Here is a 24,520-nt window from a genome sequence, read left to right on the forward strand (position 1 = left end):
AATGCCCTATGCTCGCTCTGCTTCGAAATAAGCATCACAAAGGAGTGGAAGGAGATGTCTAAGTCTGTGCAATTTTGTTGTTGTTGTTATACATGCTAAAAAAAAAAAAAAAAAGATTCTGCTATTCTGCTGAGCTTCCCATTTGTTTCAGCTCATTAAACAAATTAGGAATGTTCTACTGGGGTTGAGGAGGACAGGACAAAAAGATTTTCTTTATTTTCATTTATGAGAAAAACTTTCCCACGCAGACTTTTGATCCAGTGCTAACAGAGTTAACAGGGTGCATTTTGGGAAATATAAGACACATTTAGTTAGCTTTTTTTATGCCTGCAGGTTGATGTTTTCCAGCTGTTTTAGATTGTATGCTTTTCTCTTTTTCCTGCTGGAAGTAAACTGGGAATTTGGAATACTCCTCCTTTATTGGACATCCAACCAGAGATTCTCACATGTGGTATTTGAATGACCAGGCAGTACATCCCCTAAGTGCGTTTGGTCATGCAGAATTAAATACCACTTTCCCTCTGGAAAGCACATATCAGATTTCCGTCCTGGTAGCAAACTAAAAACTGACAATGGATGAGAAGAAAACAGGCATCACTGCAGAATTTCCAGATTCTTTAGAGCCAGTATGCCTCTTACTACCTCCCTGCCTCTAGACACATGAAAGACTGAAACACTGATCGCGGTACTCACCAGGTTCTTAGGGATGTAATTCTCAGACCACTTTGAATCCCCCAGTCTGCACAAAACTTGGATGAAGATTTGGCCAAACTTAAGAGTCTTCTGGCTTTTAGTATGAATGTAATTTTTTATTAAGGTCTTATAACAAACAACGGTCTTACTGTGCGCTGCTGCTATGAGTTAATTTCTGCTTGGAAGTACTATTAAACTGCATTCAAGTAACAAGAAACGCTGAATTTGTCCAGGCCCTGTTGAGCTATTCCCTACCATCTCTTTCTTATAATAGAAATTTCCTTGCAATAGGAAGAAACTACACTCTAATGTCGTCTTCTGCATCTTCAGAGTTTGTATTACAGTAGTCATTGGCATAAGGTTTAAAAACTAGAACTGTTCTTATCAGTTTGAAGTCCCTGTGCAGCTGCTGAAGAGTACAGCCATGGAAGCTCACTGAGGAGCAACAGAGTCTTGAGCACCGGAATCACCTTCCGGATGTTCATATGTAATTCTATATTTGGGTCCACAGAAATCCTTAAACACAGGTCTTCATTCTCCACCTCAGTGAATATTCCTTTTTCTACAAGTACAAACACACACTAAGACATCCCTTGATCGAGAAAGTAAAGACTCCCTTTTCTCTCCAGTGATCATGTGACTTACCTGGATCTCTGCTCGCTTGAAAATCCTTAAATAGATTTTTTTTTTCTTTACATGAAAGCCCATACATTATTTTACAACCATAGTTCACATTTTAAAAAATACAGTTTCATAGGCCAAGATGTTGTTCTCTATTGCTGAGTAAGCTTTTTTGGTGCTATAACACATTTAAATGTTGCTGAAAAATTAGACCAATTGAAAGTGTCTGCTCACCAGAAATCAAAGGCATTGCCTCGCAGTACTAAGTATATGATAAGTAGCTTCTGCAGACCAGGAATCTTCTACGTCACCAACTGTGTGCCATCAGCAACGTTGGCAGAATAGCAGTTAGGCTTGTATTTTTATCCAAAGGCATTTTAGCAGTTTTGTCAATTTGTTTTTCATTGCTTTATATTTACTCAAGCAGTACTTACCATCTTCAAAAATTGCTCCTATCTGAAATGATAATTCAGAGCTATGTTCTGCTTCACATGGATAAACTGCTCTTGCTTTTCGGTGGGCAACACTGAAAAATGAAATTATGAATTATAGTCATTTTTTACTATTATGAAGACACTCTCCTTTCTCAACCATTCTCTCCCCATTCTCATTTGGAGATGACTAAAACTTTAAGCGCAGCCTCACATGCATCATTACAGGCTTATAATTCATACACACAAATGACAAAGCTGAGGCTTCAACAGCTTATGAATATCATACTCCCAACTTTATGCACACTTATTTTTATGATAGTTAAACTCAGCTTTCAACTACAGTTACAATTTTGCCAAGTGCTAATCAGCAATGAAATCAAGCATACTATACTTCATTTATAGACTAATCGTCATTATATCTTCTGAAACATTTCTTCATGAATCTTGCAATTCAGCTTTTCACTATCACTGTACAGAATTTGCCTTTTATATTTGTTTACAATACAACATTACCGGACTACTGAAGATGCTGTTTTGTCCTAAACACAGTAAGGTTTCTAACATTTCAGGCAGTCTTTTAGAGGTGTTCTCAGGATGCTCAGTAATAAGCCATCAATATGAATTTGTCCAAAGTACTCATTTCTCCAAGCACCGTAAGCAGAGATCTTGGACTATCTAAGTATTTTTGCCACATCTTATTTAATCACGCTTTTGCTAACTGACCGTTTGCTGCTGCCCAACGATGCTTTGTTTAGACACAGCACTCACACCATTAAATCATCTTCTGTTGAGCCCAGGCAGCAACTACACATAAAACATTGGGAAAGATTCTCCCTGCCCCAAGGAACTTGCAGTCAAACAGACAATGCGATTCTGGTGCAAAATGCAACCAGTAATGAGAAATGGAATTTTCTTACCGAGTGTTGGAAAGAATTTATGAATATACCCAACTACTTTAATTAGAAAAGCAAGTATTACAAAACTTGAAGGAAAAAGCTAAGATGGTGAAGACCTTCAAAGGAAAAAGGTGGACAACAACATGGAAGGAAGCAGAAACAGGATGGAAGGAAAGCAGGCCAAAGAGTGAAAGAAAAGAAGGAAACCACAGAGACAGGTAAAGACATGGGGAAGTCTTTCAGAGGTAAGAAGGCTAGGTTGAGAAACTTAAATTGGACATGGGTGGCTACGGAAAAGAGAGAATACGCCTTTTTAAAAGACACTGTAAGAGAATCACTGCAGTGGAAAGACACTATGAATTGACTACCCAAATCAAAGTCCGCTTGTATTAACCAACAAGCCACTAGCTCAACCTGGGTGCCTTCTACAAGGAAGGTGTTCAAAGGAAAAGTAAGACAAAGTAGACAGTTATTTTATCCTGTCAAAATCACTACGGTTGCATGCCTTGATTGCAGATAATCATTCACATACCGCAGAAGACATGAATTAGCTATTTTTAAAAAGATACAGAAAAAAGGAGGCAAATAAATAACCAGCAAAAGTGTACATCATACCTTTCCACTGCTCTGTCACTCCCCGTGGCAGGGTTAGGGAAGAAGAAAGTGGATGGTGCAGTATTTGTGGCAGCTGGGTTAGCAGACGGAGTATTCATCCACGAGACCATCGATGGGCGGCTTTGACCAGGACTAAAAGGAAATACATTCAAGGCTGAATTAACAAGGTAAGTAAAATTTCTTTTCGTACCAAAATGTTTGAATCTTTATAACTAGATAACTAGTTAGATCCTCAAATTCAAAACCAATAATAACGTCGAGCTGATTTGCAAACGTGGCCACTGTACAATTCTGCATTTCCTCCTTGAAAGTGTTTCTCCTACATGCCCTACATCCTAAGCTAAGACGAATTACCTGAGATGTATGACATAACCAATAAAACGACAAAATTCCACATTCCTTATCTAATAAGGACAGATACAATGAAACTGCATATAGCAGGCTATTATTTGAGCTGCCACTTTGCCTTTACAAGTTTTGACGAATCTATTTTAAAATCTTCTCAGTGCTGTACTTAGGCATGTACGACTGGGAAGATTTCAGAAGAGGCTGCAGCTATTACAACACTGGGATCACGATGCTGGCTCTGGATTGAGATCTCATTCGCATAACTGCGTAGATACTGCCTCAGCGGTTGCCCTCATGCACACACTGTTCAAATACGTATTAAATTAATGGCTGAACACATAGTTGCCACAAGAGGAGAAGAAACAGCAGCCAAAGTTAAAACTTTTATTAGTCATTGAAAAACATCCAAGTCCTCCCCAACATCAAGGATGTTCCTAATTTTACACCTAAAAGAACTACAGTGTTCGAGCACTGGAAAGCTTTCTTTCACTGCATGGACAAAACAACAAATAGCCCAAACATTTAATGTCAGCATATCTGCGGAACAAAGAGCTGGACTTCAAGCAGATTCTAAGCAGAAACAGAATTAAAAACATTCACACACAGCAATAATCACTCAGAAGTACAGACTTCACAATACAGCATTTATCAGTTCATCTTATTCCAAGATTAACCTCTTAGATAGCATAAATCTGCAAAGTACCACCAAGATCTAGGAATCCAGTCAAGAAGGTTGTTGCGGGGGTGTAAATGCACACCTAATCAGGGTAGATCAACCAGAAGCAAAAAAGGATCCACAATCACCCCAGTTATAATTGTAAATGAATAAAAGAAAGCAGGAACCCTAACATAATAGCTGATTTTAATTTTCTTGTACACTGAGGTATTTAATTTCTAGAAGAAAGGATCACTACTGTTGGTTTGCGTAACATCGTTTACAACCAAATTCAGCTTTTACAAATTGATTTTCCTAGCCAATATACCTCATAGTCATTCTATCAATTACACCGTTAAGCTGACATTTATTTTGATTATTAATTTTTAAATTTAATGCATTATAAAATGGTGGATAGCACATTCCTTAATTAACAAGACAATAGTTTTTTTCCTTTGGATCTGTGTCAGGCAGCATTTGGATGAAAACTGGAATTCACAGTGTATGCAAACAGCATTCTACAGTTAATTCCACTAATAAAAATGAACTTAAATGTGCTGGAATCATAACCAGAAGGGTTTATCAAAACATGCTCTGCTTTTAAAACTATCAGATTTACCAAATAAAGGAAGGAATCATATGTAGTAAACCGAACAAAAAGCTGGATTGTGCTGACTAGAAACATATTTCATGCTTAACTTGGGGAAGAGGACATCTAGTCTGCTTCACTGCTGTTGAATCTTCCGCTACACAATTATTTACATCTTCCAGTAATTACATACCTTTGAAGACCAGCACCTACATAATTTTGGGTTTTACTTTTACTTGCACTTGTCCTCTTCCTCCCATTTTTATCTAATCACTCGAAAATTTTCCTCAGATAAAACAAAAACTTTCAGCTAAAAATGACTTCATTCAGAGAAGAAACACAAAAAGTGAACACCAGCATTTGTATTATTTTCTATAAATACTGAGGATAAAAAAATTGTTCAATGGTACTGTAAAGTTTATAAAGTTCACGAGAAAGCAGACTATTTCTCCCTCTTCTGCACATAATGTATATGTGCAGAATTAATTTTACCTCAGTAACCTAGAAGGTGAACCTAAGATAAAAGTTTTTCAAAAGTGAATTAAAAAAAAAAAAATTATCCTACTTGCATAGACTCAACTATTAGAGCTAAGACAATCCTGGGATTTGAAGAAAAAACATTTTCCTTGTGCTCTTATTTATTCAATTCAAATCAATTCCAACATTAAGATTGGTGTCAGGTTCATTTCTGAAACCTGTAAAACTACAGAAAATAGAAAAATAATATTCCAAGTATATTGCCAGAAGAGTATTAAAATGTCTCTAATGCAAACTAATCACGATTCAAGAATGTTCTACCAAGTGGTCTTCTCTAGGGCATACCTCAGATGTGTGTTGTTTGGTTTTCAACAAGTGAATAATAAAATCTTCCATTTATTAAATATTTCACTGAAACAAGCATCATATTAATCTATGCAACTTACCTGATCAGGTCTAGAACAACACACACCACCTCCATGTAAGACACAGGATTAATAATTTCAAAACAATACTCAGAACAGAGAAGACACAAAAGAGACCCTCCGACCCAGGAAAGCAACAGTCATTCATAAGAATCCTTGGAATAAATACCAGATGGTTTCTCACTGAGACTTGGAGTAGAAATAAAAAAAGAGGAGAGGTGTGCAAAGAAAGGAACAGAAGATGAATAAAATGTTCAGATCTATGTCAGAGCATGTTTATTTCTCAAGTTACAGAGACTCAACAAGAAGGGTAATCTATCAACTAGTAAGACTACGCTAGCCTTTACCAGGCAGCATTATACAAAAGCATGTACAAACTGGCAGGTTTTCTATGAATTCTGAGCCACTCCAACAGTTCTAGTGGAAAAACACTCCAGAAGTGCAGGTACGTGTTCCCTCCCCTACTTTATGATGAATTCCCTTAATACATTTCAGCTGTAGCAAACGCACTGCAGCACGGCTCCCGAATTCCCCCGTCCCTTTCAGCTCCTGGTTACCAAGCACGAGATCCCGCTCTAGGATCCAGCAGAGGGGAAAAAATAAAAACCACACAACATTTTTTAATAGCAATAGTTTCACCATGTTAAGAAGGGGAACAAAAAAATTAATAGCTGTAAATATTAAGCACATTCTAGAATTTCAGAGGGGGGTTATTTACTGTACTTGGCTATCTCAGGAAACAATTTTATTATTAAAACAGAAGGTTTTACTCAATCGCAAAAATCCGTTCCAATGTTGTGGTGTGTAAGCAACAAACTCTTGGATTTTACTGTTTTTTCTTGAAAAGATTCTTGCGATAGCAAAGTCACCTCGCTATAAAAGCTTTGCATGCCTTGTTCATCAAGATAATGATATATTAGACAGTATTGCATATCTTATCATATAGCATCTCAACTTTAAGAAGGTATGTTGAAAAAATCCTTTCTCCTAAGGGCTAAAATGAAGGCAATGCATTTCCTGTGGGGAGGGGGAAAAAGCTTGATATAACCATCTCTCTCTGAGGAAAAAAAAATGCTATTGTCTGGCATAGTGAACGTTGGGAGAAGGGAGGAGGGGGAAATGGCCTTACTGAAAATAAGCTAGAGATTTTGTACTGATATTCAGAAACAAACTCCTGAAAACAAGATTTTATTGGATGTTTATCTGGCTGGTTCCTAAGGTAACACAGCTAAAGAGCAGCCTCTTATCTTGAGAGCGAGAAGAGACTCTGTGAAAAGAATCTACACTGCAACTCTTGAGAAAAAAAAGGGTTGTTTCATAGACGAGTTTGGCAGCCCCATGGCTGTCGTATCACAGTGTCTGGCTGACAAACTCAATGGAAGTGTTTTTAAAAGGTTTCATTATAAGATGACACAGTATACCAAAAGGTGTCGGCTATTTCTGATTCAATATGCAATCCAATACTCCCCACCACCAGACAATGATCCTCCTACATGTTAAAACCCCTATGCCCTGGTGAGGCTGAGGAGCAGAAAAATACACATACAAAATTCTAGAAATTGTCATAGTTGCAGCCAAGCTGGAGAGAAAAGAGAAGGACAGAATTTCCTCATCCGTGTTCCCTCTGAAAAAAAACTCCATTCCCAAAATTTAAAGTACGTAACATGCACACAACATTCCTGAACCCTCATTTATACAGAACACATCAGCCAGCACTAAAATAGAGGGTTTTGTTGAACTTGGATTGTGAAGTCTCAGTGAAGCAGCTAACACATTAGTGAAATGATCTTTCACACCAGTCTGGTAAATCTGAAGCTAACGTCTACAGCTGCTGTCCTAAGTTAAAGCATTTTTAAATGATAATTCAGACAAAGCAAAAATGATGTACATCCATAAGCTCATAACACACTGCTGTTCCTTTTAGAAAAAAAAATGAGGGGGCTGTGTTCCCTGGAATCACGCAAAGAAAAAAGAAAAGAAAAAGAGGAGAAGGAAAAAAAAAAAAGAAAAAGAAAAGAAAAAGAAACTTTAGCTCATCACAGCGGTGGCATCCACATCTCTCCCTGCTCTGAACACACACCCTGCTTACCCTGCGCTCACCCAGGGGTGCCGCTGGCAAGCCCAGCTGCCCAGACCACTGGAAGACAAGGAGATGGCAAGGTCTATTTTGTATAAACCACATGACTAAGTTATATCATGCCTGTTTCAAAGGAGCTGCAAAATGAGGGCTATTGCTCTGCTTGCATAACAAAAGGGTACAAAAAGAAGTGCCTGCTCCGCTAAACCGCTCTCAAACTGCTGAGTCACTGAAGAGGTGGCAGCTGAAACAAAAACAAACTGCAAAATAAGCACAATGAGCAAACAGCTGTTAAAGCATCTTCTTTTAATAAAATAAGATGACATTAGATATTATAAAAAGTTTTTAAGACAATGAAACTGAAGTTATTCATCATTTCTGTAAAATTGCAAATTCACACCACTGCCAGAAAGTACAAAAAGAAACTATTCCAATTTTAAGGAGACTATAGATGCAGTCTACTGATGTAAATAAAACAAGGCTGACGGGAATTCATTCCGCAGTCAAACAAAATTAATAACTATCTCCAAGGTTTCTGTTATGGGCAGAACACCACTATTTCTGCCCTCCCTTGCGATCCAATGGCTCTTTTAACATCAGTTTGCTCACTGGGAATTTGAACAGCCTGAGATTTTATGAAGAATGAGTAGCTTCCTCCCAGCCGGGTCACAAAGACCCTGAAAGCACTCAGGATGCTGCGCAGCATGGCTCTCATCCCCATTTTGAAAGCCTCTGTGGATATTAAAACCCCGAAAACGATGCCCATAGTGTAGCACATATACACCATTGAGCTGGGTAACAGAATATTTTAGTGTCAGGAGAACCAATAAAGAAGAATTGCAAAAGAAATGAAAACCAAACTGGATTATTTCCTCTGCCACTGGTCCCTTGCATATTCCTGAAAAGCCATCTACATTGGTGCTTCTACCTCTCCTCTGGGTTTTGAGCACCTTGAGTATTTGGACTGTCAGGACTCTACCCTACATGCTCCTACAGCAGCATCCAAGCTGGGCTTCAGTTTGAAAACCATGAATCTTACTATTCTGAGTCCAGAAATGTAATTGCTTTAACAAGGCATGCACCCCCATTCATATACACAGACTTTTGAGGGGCAGGATGCTGTCCATCCCCTCCAGTTGCAAAATCCCAAAGGCTTGGCGAGAGGAAGAGGCCTGAAAGCACTCAGGATGCTGCGCAGCATGGCTCTCATCCCCATTTTGAAAGCCTCTGTGGATATTAAAACCCCGAAAACGATGCCCATAGTGTAGCACATATACACCATTGAGCTGGGTAACAGAATATTTTAGTGTCAGGAGAACCAATAAAGAAGAATTGCAAAAGAAATGAAAACCAAACTGGATTATTTCCTCTGCCACTGGTCCCTTGCATATTCCTGAAAAGCCATTTACATTGGTGCTTCTACCTCTCCTCTGGGTTTTGAGCACCTTGAGTATTTGGACTGTCAGGACTCTACCCTACATGCTCCTACAGCAGCATCCAAGCTGGGCTTCAGTTTGAAAACCATGAATCTTACTATTCTGAGTCCAGAAATGTAATTGCTTTAACAAGGCATGCACCCCCATTCATATACACAGTCAGTGAAGACTTTTGAGGGGCAGGATGCTGTCCATCCCCTCCAGTTGCAAAATCCCAAAGGCTTGGAGAGAGAAAGAGGGCAAGGTAAACAGATACTCAGACAGTATCATCATCCTGAGGAAGGCTCCCCCACATCCTGCACCAGGACTCTGTCCAGAACAACCATCAGAAGTCACCACGTTCCAGCTCCCTAGGAAACCCAGACACCCTGCAGTCTCAGATCCCAAAAATGAACTCTCCAAATGAGGAACAAGACATTAGTTTTCATGATCTAAACGAAGAAGAGATCATGCAGACAATGTAGGGGACTTCCAACTAAAAAGGAAGATTCTGACCCAATTCTGAAAACCCAGGACTGTGAGGGGTAAAGTCTGTAAGCTTGGTAGATAAGCCCTGGCACAGGGCATTCTCATGACAATGGGCCAGTTACAGCAACAAATCTTTCCTTATCAGAAAAAGAGCCTCAGAAAGATTAATTACAACACGTACCGAGTCCAGGGAATACACCAAGTGTTCAGCTTTTTTGGTTCATTCCAAGGTCAAGTGAAAACAGACATAAGTCAGTCCACAGCGTTTTAGGACATGACTTGTACTCCACCTTTCAACAAATCAGTCACCGCGATAACAGAAAACCTACACTAGTCCTTCGGAGGTGAGCTGCCATTACAGCCAGCATGCCAGGAAAGGCTGAATACCTTAAGCAAAAATTGCCAAACCATTTGCAACATGACTATAAAGCTCACGCTGCATAAAGTGCATCCCTACATGAAAGCTGAGGCTTCATCCACTTTTAAAGCAGACACAACACTAAATATTCACACAAGGACTGTACAGTGGTTTATATGCTATAAATTCACACTGAAGCTTACTGAGCACCCACTTTCCTTTATAGGCAAATCTTAAGTAAGTCATTACCAATCTTTTATTCTTGTTAAGCCCTGTCCTCTCCTACTACTTTTATTTTCCTCCTCCATGAAATTTGGGAATAAATTCAAATTTCCTTCTTTCTACTACTATGGACTATTGGTCACAACATGCTTATATTTTGTCCTTCTCTTCCCCTCATGCTTGCTTCGATGGCTCAATTTTGTATGTCAACTCATTTTATTTCCTGAATTTCCAGCATGGTGTTTTTCTTTACTCACCCATCCCTTTTGCATTCTATGTCTTCCCCCATCTATTGTCAGCAGATTCCCAGTGCTTCTGGTGACACCTTTGTATCAATGCTTTTCCTTACCAACACTGCCAACTGACTGACTGCTGCCACAGAATCTGCAGGGAGCAGCAACCTGCAGCAGCCTCCAGAACAGAAGAAATAGCAAAAATATTATTAAGAAAGAAAGAGAGAAGAAGAAAACACAAATTCATTCACCATGAGAGGTTAGCAATAACCTTTCTTTGGATCAACCAGTGTTTGAAGCAACTCCGAAGGAAAAAGCGAAGGGTGCATTGTATGGTCTAAACTCCCCAGGTAATTTGCAATTGTAGGGTAGACAACAGTTCGAGGGAAACTGATGGCTATGGATAAAAGATGGTTGGAAGTTTGCTTGGTTAGGGTTGGTGTTTTTTGTTTAAATCCAGGTCAGAATAATATCATGGGCAACTCACAAAAGATACCTATTCTGTATGGAGGGAATAAAATGTTACATGACCTACTTGTTAAACCCAAGGCACAACATGGCAAATATCACTGTATTTGTACATTCTACTTTACAAACTGTTACACTGGCAAATTCCTGAAACAGGGAACATTGCCTATTCTCCAGTGTCTGAAATAGCAGCAGGTACAGATCAAAGAAAGCTGCTAAAGACTATACGGATAATCGCATTTCATCTAGAAGACACTGCTTACCTTCAGAACGCCAGCTACGGTGGCAATCTGAATGAGAAGGAACGTGCAAGGAACCGAGTGCATCTAACACGGAAACACTCCCCCTGTCCCCCCAAACCACCTGTGCCTTTGAGCGAAATAATGAGCATTCTGAGAATGTACTGCTGGTGAAACTATACCAACATCAGTCCCAAAGCAGTCTGAAACATGCTCGCCTTAGAGAAACAGTAACTACCTGGAGCTCTAGCAGAGCAAAGCGGACTTTGAAAGTGGTTGCAGTGGAACCTGAGGAAGATAGATGGCCGTACAATGTTAATTCTGTGGCAAGCATGTATGGACACTTAGAGAGGAACAAGAAAGAATACAAATGCTTTGGTTAACAGTAAACTGACATTGCCATTTCTGCTCTGCCTTAAACGGAAAAAAACATCCATACCAGCTAGATGGCCATACAATGTTAATTCTGTGGCTTGAGGGCAAGCATGTATGGACACTTAAAGCAGAGAGGAACAAGAAAGAATACAAATGCTTTGGTTAACAGTAAACTGACATTGCCATTTCTGCTCTGCCTTAAAGGGAAAAAAACATCCATACCAGCGGAGAGGACGACAAGGGACGAATACTGTATCCGGCTCACTACCGCAACTATCAGTTTACGTCTGAGATTAGCTTGTGCTGCGCATCCTTGGATAGAAGGGATTTTCAAACAATACATGTTTATGACACAGTGCTCCATCAAGTAGGAAAGGCAATTTGCCCATCCTGGGCTATTTGGAGTTTGAATCTTGTGTCTACATAAATTACTCTATAACTTTGTGATTGACAAGGGAAAAAAGCTCTCTATGTTCTACCATAGAGTGTATGTAAAAATAAAATGTATTTATTTTTAGTATTTGGCTGTAGATGGAAGTGTGAAGTTAAAAATATCTTCAGGAAAAAGGTTGAAGAAAGTTTAGGGTGCAAGATAATCTTAGAACAGTAAACTTAGGTCCCACTGAGAACCACCCCTACCGTGAGCAGTAAGAGCCAACCATCACCCCGCTCTCCGCTCACCCCTACAGCAGCACATGACAACACAGGGCATATGTCTGATCCACACAGAGCTCGCAAAGAAAATCTAGCATCAGGCAGACACACGCTTATAGACATGAAAACCAACAGCTTAGCGGGGCTTCAAAATGGCACATATGTGAAACATCACCTTCCAGTTACACCGTATGCATAGTATATCTTTAAATACTGGCACGACAATTGAGCAGTCAGGGCTTTGTGAGACACTTCAAATCGGTGGTATAGCCCTTGATCTCTTAGCTTCTCTTGCCACTCTGGCCATGCAGTGCCCCCTCCTAGTGCCAGCCAGGAGGCAAAGGTGTATTTGCCTTCATTTGGTGCTCCTCTCTCTCACCATGCTGGAAGCTGTAGCTCCTTTTGTTTTTAAAGGTGGGACAAGGAAAGGGCATGCATGACAAAAAAACTCTGCCAGGAAACATCATAGTGACAACAGCTATCATTCAGGAAAAAACAAGTTTTTCCTTTCTTGAAAACAAATACCACAAAAAGTATTCTTGCTATCCATCACGTATTCTTGCTTAAAGCAAACTACTGATATAAACCAACCTTGGAATATCTGACATATCTTGACCCACAATGCAACATTCCTCCCCCGGGAAACAATGCAAGCAACTCCTCTACCACAAAGAAGTCACCATCACCTTGTTGACTACATAACTCCATAGTGATCGATCTCTTACAAGTAACACGCATGTGTTATAAACATCAGCAGAAACTTGAGAAACCGGATCCTCTTGTATTTCCATCTCCCCTAAACTCAGTATGGTATTTACTGTAGCTCAGTGAAGACCTGCAATACCATTTTAGAGAGGATACTGAGACTTTTAAGAATTGGGTTTGTTCCAATTTGGCACAAATTGCAAAACGTTTTGAAATCCTGCACAAACAGAAAGGATTGTTCTCCACCTAATTCTGGGATAGTCCAATTTATGAGAACAGTCTACGACCAAAACAGAGTTCAGCAGCCAAGGCTACATTTCCTGGAGCTGTGACAGCTACCACAGCTACACAATGGCAAGTCAACCACCACCGTTCCCTGCCCACAGAACTCCATGAGGCACTGCTGAAGGCCACCAAGTACATTCTCCATTGCTGACATCTACCTCTGCTGTTACTACAGTGGGACTGTTTGGGGTTTGTGGTTTTTTTTTTGTTAAGGCAAGGCCCTCTGAGTCATCAGAACTAGAAGGGGAAGAGAAGCCAATCTGGGGTGAGAAAGTAGAGGAAAGAAAGAATATACCGTTCACAGACTGCTCTCTGTCACTGTCCAGGCTTGTTACAGAGGTAGCTCTTAGGCAAACTTCACAGACAGGTGAGTGGAAGAAAGAAACTGCTTTTGACAAATAATCTAGATGCACATACCATGCACTCTTTTTTTTTTTTTCCCCCTTCCAAACAGAACTGTTTAAGTGCTGTTTCCAACTGAGCACAGAACCTCAAGCCACCAAAGTTTCCAAAACAGAAGTACAGTAGAATTTTCGATGAAAATTAACAAATGCAAAAGATGGAATATTCCTTCAAACACTTGAAGTTCCTGAACCCTCTGGATAAAACCAACACTTCCTTCTTTTATTCTCCAAAGTTACATTATCAGTGTTCTGCTAGCCCTATGTTCCTTAATTAGCTATGCTTGCTTTCATAGACATTCCAGTTTTATACCATCTACAGCATGTTTTCCACACATGCACCTCTTTTCGTCAAACACAACTTATTGTTAATCCTACCCACTACTAGCGGATAGTACAAGAGGATAAGGAAAGAGTAATTTCAGTCCTCTACTGAAGAAACTACATTTATGTAAAATATCTATAAATCTGGAATTCTTTCAATACATACAAGAAAATATTGTTCTAGCTAGTAAGTACTACAACCAGCAGTTAATTATTTGTGTGTGCATCTAGAAATATAAACCCATCATATAGCTATCTATATATTCTCATGTGTTACATACACCTACACGTACATTTTACACCCTTGCTTCATCAAAAGAACAGGCTACTCAGAATGCCATTATGGAAAATATTTGTAACAAATCTTTTCTCCAGACCTGCTCCTTCCATCTTCTTGGCACTGAAGGCTGGAAAACTTGGTCTTGATATGTTAACGCTTGTATGAATAGCAAACCAGAGAATTCAATTCAAGTTCAACTTCTGATTTAAAAAACAAGTTATGTTCAGCTTTTTGTGTATCAAAGCTGAATTTGTATTACAGAGACAGGACTAACACTGTAATGTCAATTTTTGCTAAACTGAAGTCATATTCAAGAACTGAACATCTACAGAGTCTACTGGAAGTGACAGGCTGCACTTTCATTGCAAAACAGGCATTTAATTTGTTAAGAAATTAACAACAATAACGTTCTTAGACAACAGCATCTGAGCACACACTCATTACAGTGTATTTATCCAAACCCAAAATTTGGCCCTAAACCTTAAGAGCGCTGCATCTAAGTGTAGCTTAACGCTGTCTTGAAATAAAACTAGGGTAATAGATCATACAGAGAATAACTTACAATTTCATTGCCTAAATAAAAAACATTTAAAATTTTGCAACAGTTTACAGTAAAATGCACTAGCTTTCTACAGAAAAAGAACACTGCTTTCCTACAAACATTCAAGTAGCGTCTAAGCTCCACCACAACATATAAACACATATCTTTTAGTAGGAGAAGAAAACAAACACAATTATACGTAATTTCTAAAAAAAATCACTCATTTGCCACCAAACTGAAAAGGGAAATGTGTTTCATGTGCACAATCATACCAGTGGAAAAACCATTACTTAATATTCAGGTTACTTACAGATTTGTTGTCCAGCTTGCAAGATCTCCACTGTCCATAATAAGGTGATTTCCGTCCAGGAGCGTGGGGGGGCTACTAGAGAAGGCAGGTGTCGGAGACGGGGAAGAAAGAGAATCCATACTCCCAGTTGGAGTATCTTCTCTGGGAGAGCTGTGACTGTCAGCTGGAAAACAAAGTACAAGTCAGAAGGATACTAAAAGAATCTTCTCATGAGCCAAAGAAGCTGCTTTGGTAACAATGTCCTGAGAGACATATGCGAAGAAACCTTACTACTGTCCCATCTTCACAGCATATTCTGGAGGATAAGCAATCCCCTAGCTTTTCCCCAAAAGGTACCATTGCACAATTTCCCCCATCATTATCACCAGGCTATCTTCACAACACAATGTATACCCGGTCCCCTTTTGAACATGTGTTTTATGTGGATGAAATGCTAAATTTTGGGGGGTTATTTTTAGACAAATGCATCACTTCAGATACCAAAAAGAGCTTAGGCCATACATATTTGTGTGTCTCTCAAAACACAGTCTCTAAAAATAATTTGATACACATTTGAGAAAATTAATTAGCATCTGCATGGCGAAAAACTGAGCTTAATTCTACTCCATCAAGCTAAGCAGGACTGTTGCAATGATTTCTTTCATTTATTACTTTTTTCTTAATTAATTAAAAATGCAACAACAATGACACGTGGACAACAAAAAGCCACCTTCACTGGATAAAATCCTTCTCACAACTTTATTACTGCCTCAACCAGTTCAATTCCTTCTGCTTCAAAAGCAGAAAGCTAACAAAGCACTCACCCGCTTCCCCAGCCATCTTTTCCTCATCCCCTCCCAGCAACTCTCAGAGAACAACTTCCCTAGAGAGTAAAATGACATACAACTAAAAACACCAAAATGATAAAAGTGATCATCTGGAAATTTCTCACTAAAGCAGCTGCTAATTTAAGGATCTAAATTAGCCCATAGTAACAAGTATGATAAGCTCTGAGGAGGAGAACGTTAACCTGGGAAAGTGAGTCACTCGTCCTCCAGCCCAATCCTGCTCACCTTGCACCTCCTCGCTGCACCCAGACCACGATGTTGCCGCTCATGTTTACGTGACATGACATGAAAACCGTAGGAGTGTCAGGTTAAAACTAATTAATTACATCTCATTTGCAGATGTATGTGTCACAATGATAAACATCTGAGAGATTAGACAGTAATACTGCAATTTACTTCATAAAGAAACTGAATTCCTTAAAACTAAATAGACTTAAGTCCCTTTAAATAATCACAATTTTTTTCCAAAGTAGTAGTATTAATGCAACCCAGATTATCAAACTACATACACCGTATTAGAAGGCCATGTTTACCTCAACCATTGACTTGACATTATGAAAACCACAGTAGAAAGGAATATTAATCTGTTCTTTAATATTATGAATACGGCCAACTCACCACACCTCCCTATAGAAAGCAGAAGTTTTTCTGTTGAATCGTTTCTCAGAGCACATAGAAAAAGTAAAAGAATACTAAACATTGCAGTCGCATGCAGCAGAGTCTACACTGGAGGCTGCAGTATACAGGCAATTGCATTTGACATTATCATAAATGAAACTGTGTGTTAAATCTTTCCTCAAATTTTACTTCTTCCTTCCTTTCCTTCCTGAGCCAGCGTTTTCTCACGGTCAATACTGCATTGCACTCTCAAGAATAAGATCAGGTTTTGAACACTAAAAACAAACCAGGTGTTTAAACAGGAAAACGCCTGCTAAATTCTATGGGATTAAGTGAACACCCTCTAAAAACACGTTCAAAGATACTTTACATTTCTGATGTTTTCAGTTATCTGTTTTTGTAAAGTAAAACAATACCTTTGTTCAGGAACAGGCAATTCTGTATAACTGCAAAAACAGATGACTAACGATCACCTAGCACATTTTCACGATTAAAACCAATATATGCTCAAAACCTGTCTTCGAAATATAGCTTCCTTGCTCTAATTTCAACAGTACAAAGATTTCACCCTGTATGTCGGTGACAAAAAGTTCTGTTAATTTCAGAAATTATAGTAACTCCTGTACATGGCAGAGGCCATAGAATTGTATCTAGTTATCTCTCTATTAAGCTTAATAACCTGCTTTTGATTAACACCCATCTCATGTTGGGGCCAAACTGTATCTTCTAAAGAGTCTTTGTCTGAAGACATGAGCAGATGATAAAGGTAATGGAGCATCAATTGGCTGCTAATTAACATACTCACTGATTAATGCACATACCTTCACTTTGTTAGGCTTCATTTTCAGGCATGACCCACGTAACATGCATTGCTAATAATTATAGTATCTCTCATATCCATTTTTTGTGCTGTGTGAAGGTATTGAAAACAATCTCCTTTTTAAGTTTAATGCTAAACCTCTTACTGTAAGAGATTTTACAGTTTTAGAATCATGCACCTGTTTTATAAACCTGTTACAATTTCCCAGAGTTCTTTCTGAGAGCATACATCAGATCTGAATTCATGATTTTTCGTTGTGGTCCTGTGAGTGCCATGTTGAGGATTAATTCCACCGCTTACTCCTACTCATCAATCCCCTCTTTGTACATCCAAGGTCAGCACTTTTTTTGCCACAGCTTTAAATTAATAGTTTATGATAAGCTGATTGTCCACCGTGACTAACAGACTTAGCAGAGTCACCGTTTTTAAGGATGTAGTCCTACATCCTGTAGCTACAGGCGACATTTCTCCTCTAAAACCTGGAAATTTATTTCTCAATACAACCAAGCTTATTTTGTTTGAATGGGTGCAGCTCAGCGCATGACCGCAACTCCTACGTGACTGCCACTGTCATAATTTGGAATTTCTCCTACCTTTGTCCCATATGTAGATATATTATCAAGGATTTCTATTTAAGCTTTCTAAATACTACTACTACATTATCATTCCTTGAGTTTCTTCAAACTTCTTCAGCATGTTACAAAATGTTCTAAAAATTAACATTGCCAAGCCATACAACCCCATGACCAGAGATCTTTTTTTAGGAAAAGTTAGATGGCTTCACATTATTCAAAATATTCACCTTGCAATAGGCCTACCGGTGAAGATTCTGCTTGATCCTGCTGATTACAAATCCCCTATTGATTTTCATAGCTAAGTTCTTTTTAACAATTCTTCAAAACTTGTAACATATATTGATTGCTAGCTATTTCCTCTTTCTTTTTTTTTTTTACCCCCTACCCTTTTCCTGTATTTTGCTTTGTGGAGCCAGAAAAGATGCTAAGCTGCTAGAGATTAAAAAGCCTTTAAAGTTTTGACATGGTTTGTTTGTTAAAGAGTCTGTTAAGGACATTGCTGGAATTGAATCAGCTTTATGGTTTTCATTTTACCTCAGAATTCAGGGGCTCCCTAACACCGATAGTCTAATATTTTTACTGTTTTCTCTCCTCTCACCCCTCTTTACCTCCAACGTTGTTCTCCAGCGAGCAGCATTGTCAGGTTTCCCACTTCTATGAAAAGGCTGACTGCCACATTGGACTGACAGGTCCTTTCGAAGAGGAGCTCCAGAAACTCCCTTTCTTCTTTTCTACCACCTGAATTCTAATGAGCTCTTACACTATAAAACAGGGAAGATGTGATTTCTTTTAAATCTCATTTATAGCATTCTTTGAGCATATAGTTTGGTGTTCTTGGTGCCTTCATTTTCTCTCCCTAAAAATGTCAGTCCTCTGCCTTTTCTCTCCCATTACACTCTTATCTTTGGGTGCCAAAGAGTACCAGAACAGATGAAAGATGTGAGGGTTCTCAGTATAAAAGCAGTAAGTCTGCATGAAGACTCATAAATTTTTGTCAACACTCCAGCCATCAGCTCTTCACTTTTTCTTCTTTATATTTGTGGGAAGCTTCTGAGTGCCTTCGGCCTTCAGCTTCAACCTTCAGCCTTTCTAGAGGTGCCACCAAGCTGCTTCTACAATTCATCTCCTCATCCTACGCAAATAGGTGGAAGATCCAATTTTACTCTCAACAGAGTTAAAACTTGTTTCACATTCTCGCCACCTTTTGCATATGATTTAAATTTTTTGACTGCTCACATCCTTTTAAACTGTCATCTAAATTATCTTCTTGTTTCACTGTTCTAATCACAACACTCATCCAAGCCTTAGAGCTTTCACTGTGCCTCTGCAACAGATACCCGTGCTTTGCCTTTATGGCTGATCATAGTTCAGACCAGCACTATCTAGAAAATAAGATAGCTTAGGTTGATTCTAACTATTTACTGGTTGTGTCTAGCTGGTACTACTTACCATTCGATTTCTAACCCAAATATCCTTCCTCCTTCCCTTGCCCCTGTGCCTTGTGTCATCCTTTCTCATAATGAAAAATCCCCACAAGGTAAGAAAGTACCTATATAGACTAAGACTTACCTCATCTAGCCTGTCTCTAGCAAATATGTAACCCTCAGTTCCTTTTCCCTTTTGTCTGGATGAGCCTCAGATAGTAAAGGCTCTCAGACCCTCCATACCAGAAATCTGAACTCAGCTTCTACCTAACTGAGCATGACATGCCTCCTAGTTGCCTTTTTTTCTCCTTTTTCCACCTGGCTAGTCTAAGAATATTTTTTGTTGGCATCCAAAGCTGAAAAAAACTGAAATACTTTGGCAGTGTCAATAATCAGAACCTTACTTTACTCCAAGAATTCTAAATAACAAAAACATTTGTAATAAAAGCTCCAAAAACCAGAGAGCTAACACTATCGGTTACTTGTTTGAGTGACAGAGTTTTCTTCCAACTTCAGCTTAAGTAAACTAAAGAATTACATACTTTACTATTAAAAGAAAGACTAATCTTTAACATCAACATTACAACTAACATCTATAGTTTAAGGATAGCCAGAGGATGAAAACAGCTTATGAAAGTGAATGTTTCTGCAGTAAATGAGGAATATATGACAGTTTCTATTGAGATACACAGAACGGGAAGAACAGAAGTGTTGTATACGCTTTAAGCGCTCATCAGATACACAAATCGTGGCAAAATAAGAGGATAAAAGACATGTCTTATTCCGCTTTGACAGAGTCACACAGGTCTAGTCATAGATAAGGGGTGACAGGGGAATTACTGAGGAGGGTAAATGAAAGATGCTGCAAAATCCCTATTACCACCTCCAAGTCTGACATTTTCTGCACCACAAGATGGGGAAGCAGCAGCTGCACTGCCGTGCAGCCACCCATCCTCCCCCATCAGCATCACAGCTGCATCCAGCTCTGAGATAACAAACATTCACTCACCATAAATAGCTAAATTCCCACAATAATACAAAAGTTTAACCAAGTAGAAAGCAGTTTTGCTCTTATGTTAATTTGTGGGTATGTACTATGCTTTCATTTTAACAGGAATCTCATAGATCAGGGATAGAAATAAGAGTATCATAAATATCCTCTGCCAAGCGAGAACTTTGTTCCATGTGCTGGAGCTTCAGCACCTACAGAAAACCGACATGAAAAACATAACTGAAGATAAGTTGTCTCACACAGTTCATAAAACTTGAAGTGATCCCACGATACAGAGTACCAATTGCTCAGGAAAGGATTCAGCCATTCCTGGAAAGCTAGAAGTAACTCTAGTGGAGAAAGTTTCATGTAATGGAGTGATCAGAGGACTCTGCAGTCAAGAACAGCCTTTTCTAAATGCAGGGCTGCATCCTTTGTTCATTGTTTACAGTAGAAATCATCCTGTAGTAATCATGCCAAGCACCAGGTGAACTCAGACATTCTTCTACTTCTTCAAAGTTTTAAAGTTTTCTGAATTAATGAAGTCATCTGTTTCTGAGTAAATTAAGGAGCTGTGTACTTTTGTTTATCACACTACTGAAACTGCTCAACAGAATTATTATTCACCTCCAGACTATAGAAATTGTGCTAGTTAAATATGTAAGTTTCCAAATAAGGTGAAATCACGTAAAAGCTAGCAATAATGATCTATTGTTTGGTTAAAAATAATCATAGAGAATGCTAAAACTAAATAAGAGAGTTATTTCACTGTTCCCGAATAATGGGTACTTTGGAGGTCAAATTCCTGTAAACACTCAGAAAAATAGCTTTATATTACCGCATTTCATTATCGAAAAGTATCCATTAGCCTCATTGTGTAGCAAATCCTATACATGGCAATACTGCCTTCGTCTGCAGTTAGTTCTTACATAAATTTAGACATCATAGACCCATATACCCTAAAACCAATAGAGCTTTCATGGAGCAAACGGACAGCAGACAGCCCACATAGCATCAAACTGATGGGTATCTTTCAAAACATACGTAGTAAGAATTAGATCTCTATGCCAGCTATTTTTTTCTCTCAGACAAAATAATTAACATCATTATTAGAGTTGACTACCGTTTTTTTCTAGATAAAGACCAACTTTGATATATTTTTCAAATGTGTGCATGTACAAGCATGTGTATCTTGGGCACAAAGCAGCTTTCCTGCAGAGAAGTTGTTTTTCCCAACTCCATAATGATTCAGATACGTCAGAAAAAGGAGGAAGCTGCACTAGACAGAATTTGCCTCCAGACTGGCTGATGGAACTCAAGAATTGGAGCCAGAAAGGTGAGTGTCTGAGTTGGGGCTAGAAAAGGGAAAGAAATGTGCTCATCTGCAAGTTACTTAGGGGCAAGTGGGGTTTTGGGACCATGTCCCTGCCCTCCTCCTTTTTGATACTTTTTGGGTTATTTCTAAAATGCAAAGTTCAATTTTAAACAAGCATCTTTCTAGACATACACTTAACCTGTAATAGCAAGCAATTATTTCAATAAATATCTCCCTCACTGCAGGTCCTCTCTTAAAATTCAAGAGGAACATTGCTTAGATTACCTCTTTACATCAATAAAATCCCAAAGACACATAGAATTGTAGGTAAGCCTTTCGCTGAGCAAGCTAAAATCAAAATGGGGAAAGAATTCCAATTTGTTCCTTAAGTTGTAGAAAAATAGTTCAAGACAGCGTCACACGTACAAGGTTGGGGTGTTAATTTATATCACATATTTGAATTTTGAAACACAGCAGAAATCATATACAAGCATGCAGAGGGGTTCCTCTTTTGATTTTTGTATACTATGATAACAAGAGCAGTATCTAAACTCAAAGATTACTCACTTTTTACCAGAGCTGGCTGGGCAGGAAACCACACACAACCTCCAGCCTTACCAGGCTGGCCAGTTGCCACACATTAGTTTCATGGCTGAAAAATGCAGTGATGAACCGAAGGAACTTCCTGAAAACTCTAACAAATAGAAAGATAAATGGATTGTCCCATAGCTTTCATAGTTTTTTGGTAGCACTGAGTGTTCTGGGTTTCCATAAGTCCAGGCAACATTTACCTATGGTCCAGACTTGCATTGAAACCTACCAACAAAACAGCTCTAGTCTCATCAATGAGAATGAGAACTGTGAAAAACCAAAGCAGATCAAAACAGGGTATAACGCTATAATCAGAGCTACAAGTTCCCTAATTCAGCAGCCTTCTTAAACGGCATCAAAAACTCCACAGTCCATGAAAACCTTCTTCCATGTTTCCTTTTCTTTCCTGTTGTGTTGGCAATTCAGCCACTGATCAGCTGGAAAACGTCTCTGTAAGGGTCCTTCCACCCCAAAAGGTAAGGTGTTCAAAAAGTCTTTTCCTGAGCTGTCAAACAGAGAGAATACCATGCTATTGTCTCCTCTCCTCTTGCTATTTAGCTTACTTCACTTGCAATTACTTGCCATGACTTACTAAAAGGAGAAGTTTCTTACCAGTAATTCCACAGCCCCTGGTGGTACTTGGATAATGACAAAGACTAACTGCCCTCACATTGTGTATGTGATGGGTCTCTCATAAGAAAGCCACTCAAACATTTTCAGTATGCTGCTGACACTTGGCTGTGCCTCCTTCCTCAGTCTGGTCACCTCTCGCCTTTTGCTGTAACAGTGACTTTTAACGGCGGATGGATGAAACAGGATGTCTATGGCTTATTAAAAAGACAACCGAAAACAAGGTAAGCAGCCCTTAAGGAAGTTTTATCAGCTGTTTTAACTGAACATGCAGGTCACATGTTTGTTGAGGAACCTCCTAATGTCCCAGCTGATGATTTAAAAGGCAGCAATTAGAAAGACAGATTTTGCTATCTCAATGTAGTTAGCTCAACATTGTCTTCCATGCCTGGATTCTTCTACAACTATCCATGCATCTGACACTCCAGGGTTAGATGTCTGCAAGTCCAATTTTTTTTTTTTTTTTTTTTAATTTTTTTTATTTTTACACATCTGGCAAGTGCTCAGGGACTGCTGAGGAAGTGAGGCTGCAGAGGTGGATTAAGGAGGCTGTGCAGCACACAGGCAGCACCAAGAAGCGTTGATGGCCAGGGAGACAGAAGTGAATGCATTCATCATCAGTGAATTTGCACCTCTTACAGAACAAGAAAAACCCACCTGCTCAGCGGGATAACCAAACTTGCCAGGCATCATGCATCTTCTTGCTTGCAGATTCCCACTAACACGGTCTCTGAGGCTAATTCGCTTGGCCACAGTCAAGTAGTCTTAGATGAGACTGCAATCCTAGCCAAGCTAGTCCCACCACTATTACTTCTCCATGATATCCCCTAAATACTCCTTCAATCTCCCTGTCGGGTCAGCAAGTTGCAAGTACAGTTGGGAAGGAAAGAAGTGATAGTAATGTTATTCACCTTGCACTCAGTGCAACTTTCTAGAAGAAAACAGACAATAAAAGGGATAAAGAAGAGCAAACAGGACAAAGACTTCCAGAAGCTAATGGAAGAACAAGAACATGCTTTTTTTCTGACCAAATTAAAAACACTGGCAGACTGGGAGCAAACCAGGCAGAGGAATCATATTTTCTAACTTGCGTATCAGCCTTTCAGAAAGTTTACTACCTCCCCCCTCCAAGATCTTCTCTCCTATCCTTGTCAGCAGTGAAGGGAAGCCAGAGCATCCCACGTGAGGAAACACCTTATTCAGTGAAACGCACCCTCTCATCCATAGGAGACTGACTGAAGAGCTAAACAGCTGCAAGTCTTCGTTCTACTTACACGCTTGTGTGCTGGGTGAGAGCATTTACTTTCAACTAACAGAGGTTGGCCAGGGCACAGCTGGCATGTAGCAAAGACACGTCAGTGACTTCCATGCCTGGGATTAATGGCATTTAGCATGCCAAATTGGCCTTCTTACAGTATTATGTGCCCTTGCATGTCTGTGTGCAGAAGGTAGAGAATTAAAGAGATGAAGGATTATTACAGGAGATCAGAGATTTTTAATAATGCCTGGTCTCAAGGAAAGACTGACCCTTTCTCCTGAACTCCCCAATTCCTTCTTTAAATTCAGATTTTAGTTTTAAAAGTCTATTCAAATTCCCTTT

At 39.2% G+C, this 24,520-nt stretch overlaps 1 protein-coding gene across 1 annotated transcript in view; it reads right to left on the minus strand.

The window, feature by feature from the left end:
• The window catches only part of ARHGAP10 (Rho GTPase activating protein 10), a 123,402-nt gene that overhangs the window by 7,754 nt on the left and 91,128 nt on the right, over positions 1–24,520 (minus strand). The window contains exons 20-22 of the mRNA XM_009702351.1: positions 15,130–15,292; positions 3,260–3,391; positions 1,749–1,840 (exon numbers count right to left, since the gene is read on the minus strand). Of these exons, the coding sequence (XP_009700653.1) occupies positions 1,749–1,840; positions 3,260–3,391; positions 15,130–15,292 (387 nt within the window). The remainder of the gene's footprint in view (positions 1–1,748; positions 1,841–3,259; positions 3,392–15,129; positions 15,293–24,520) is intronic.

The sequence above is a fragment of the Cariama cristata genome, unplaced genomic scaffold (assembly GCF_000690535.1).
Source record: "Cariama cristata isolate BGI_N322 unplaced genomic scaffold, ASM69053v1 scaffold1226, whole genome shotgun sequence".
Classification (NCBI taxonomy): domain Eukaryota; kingdom Metazoa; phylum Chordata; class Aves; order Cariamiformes; family Cariamidae; genus Cariama; species Cariama cristata.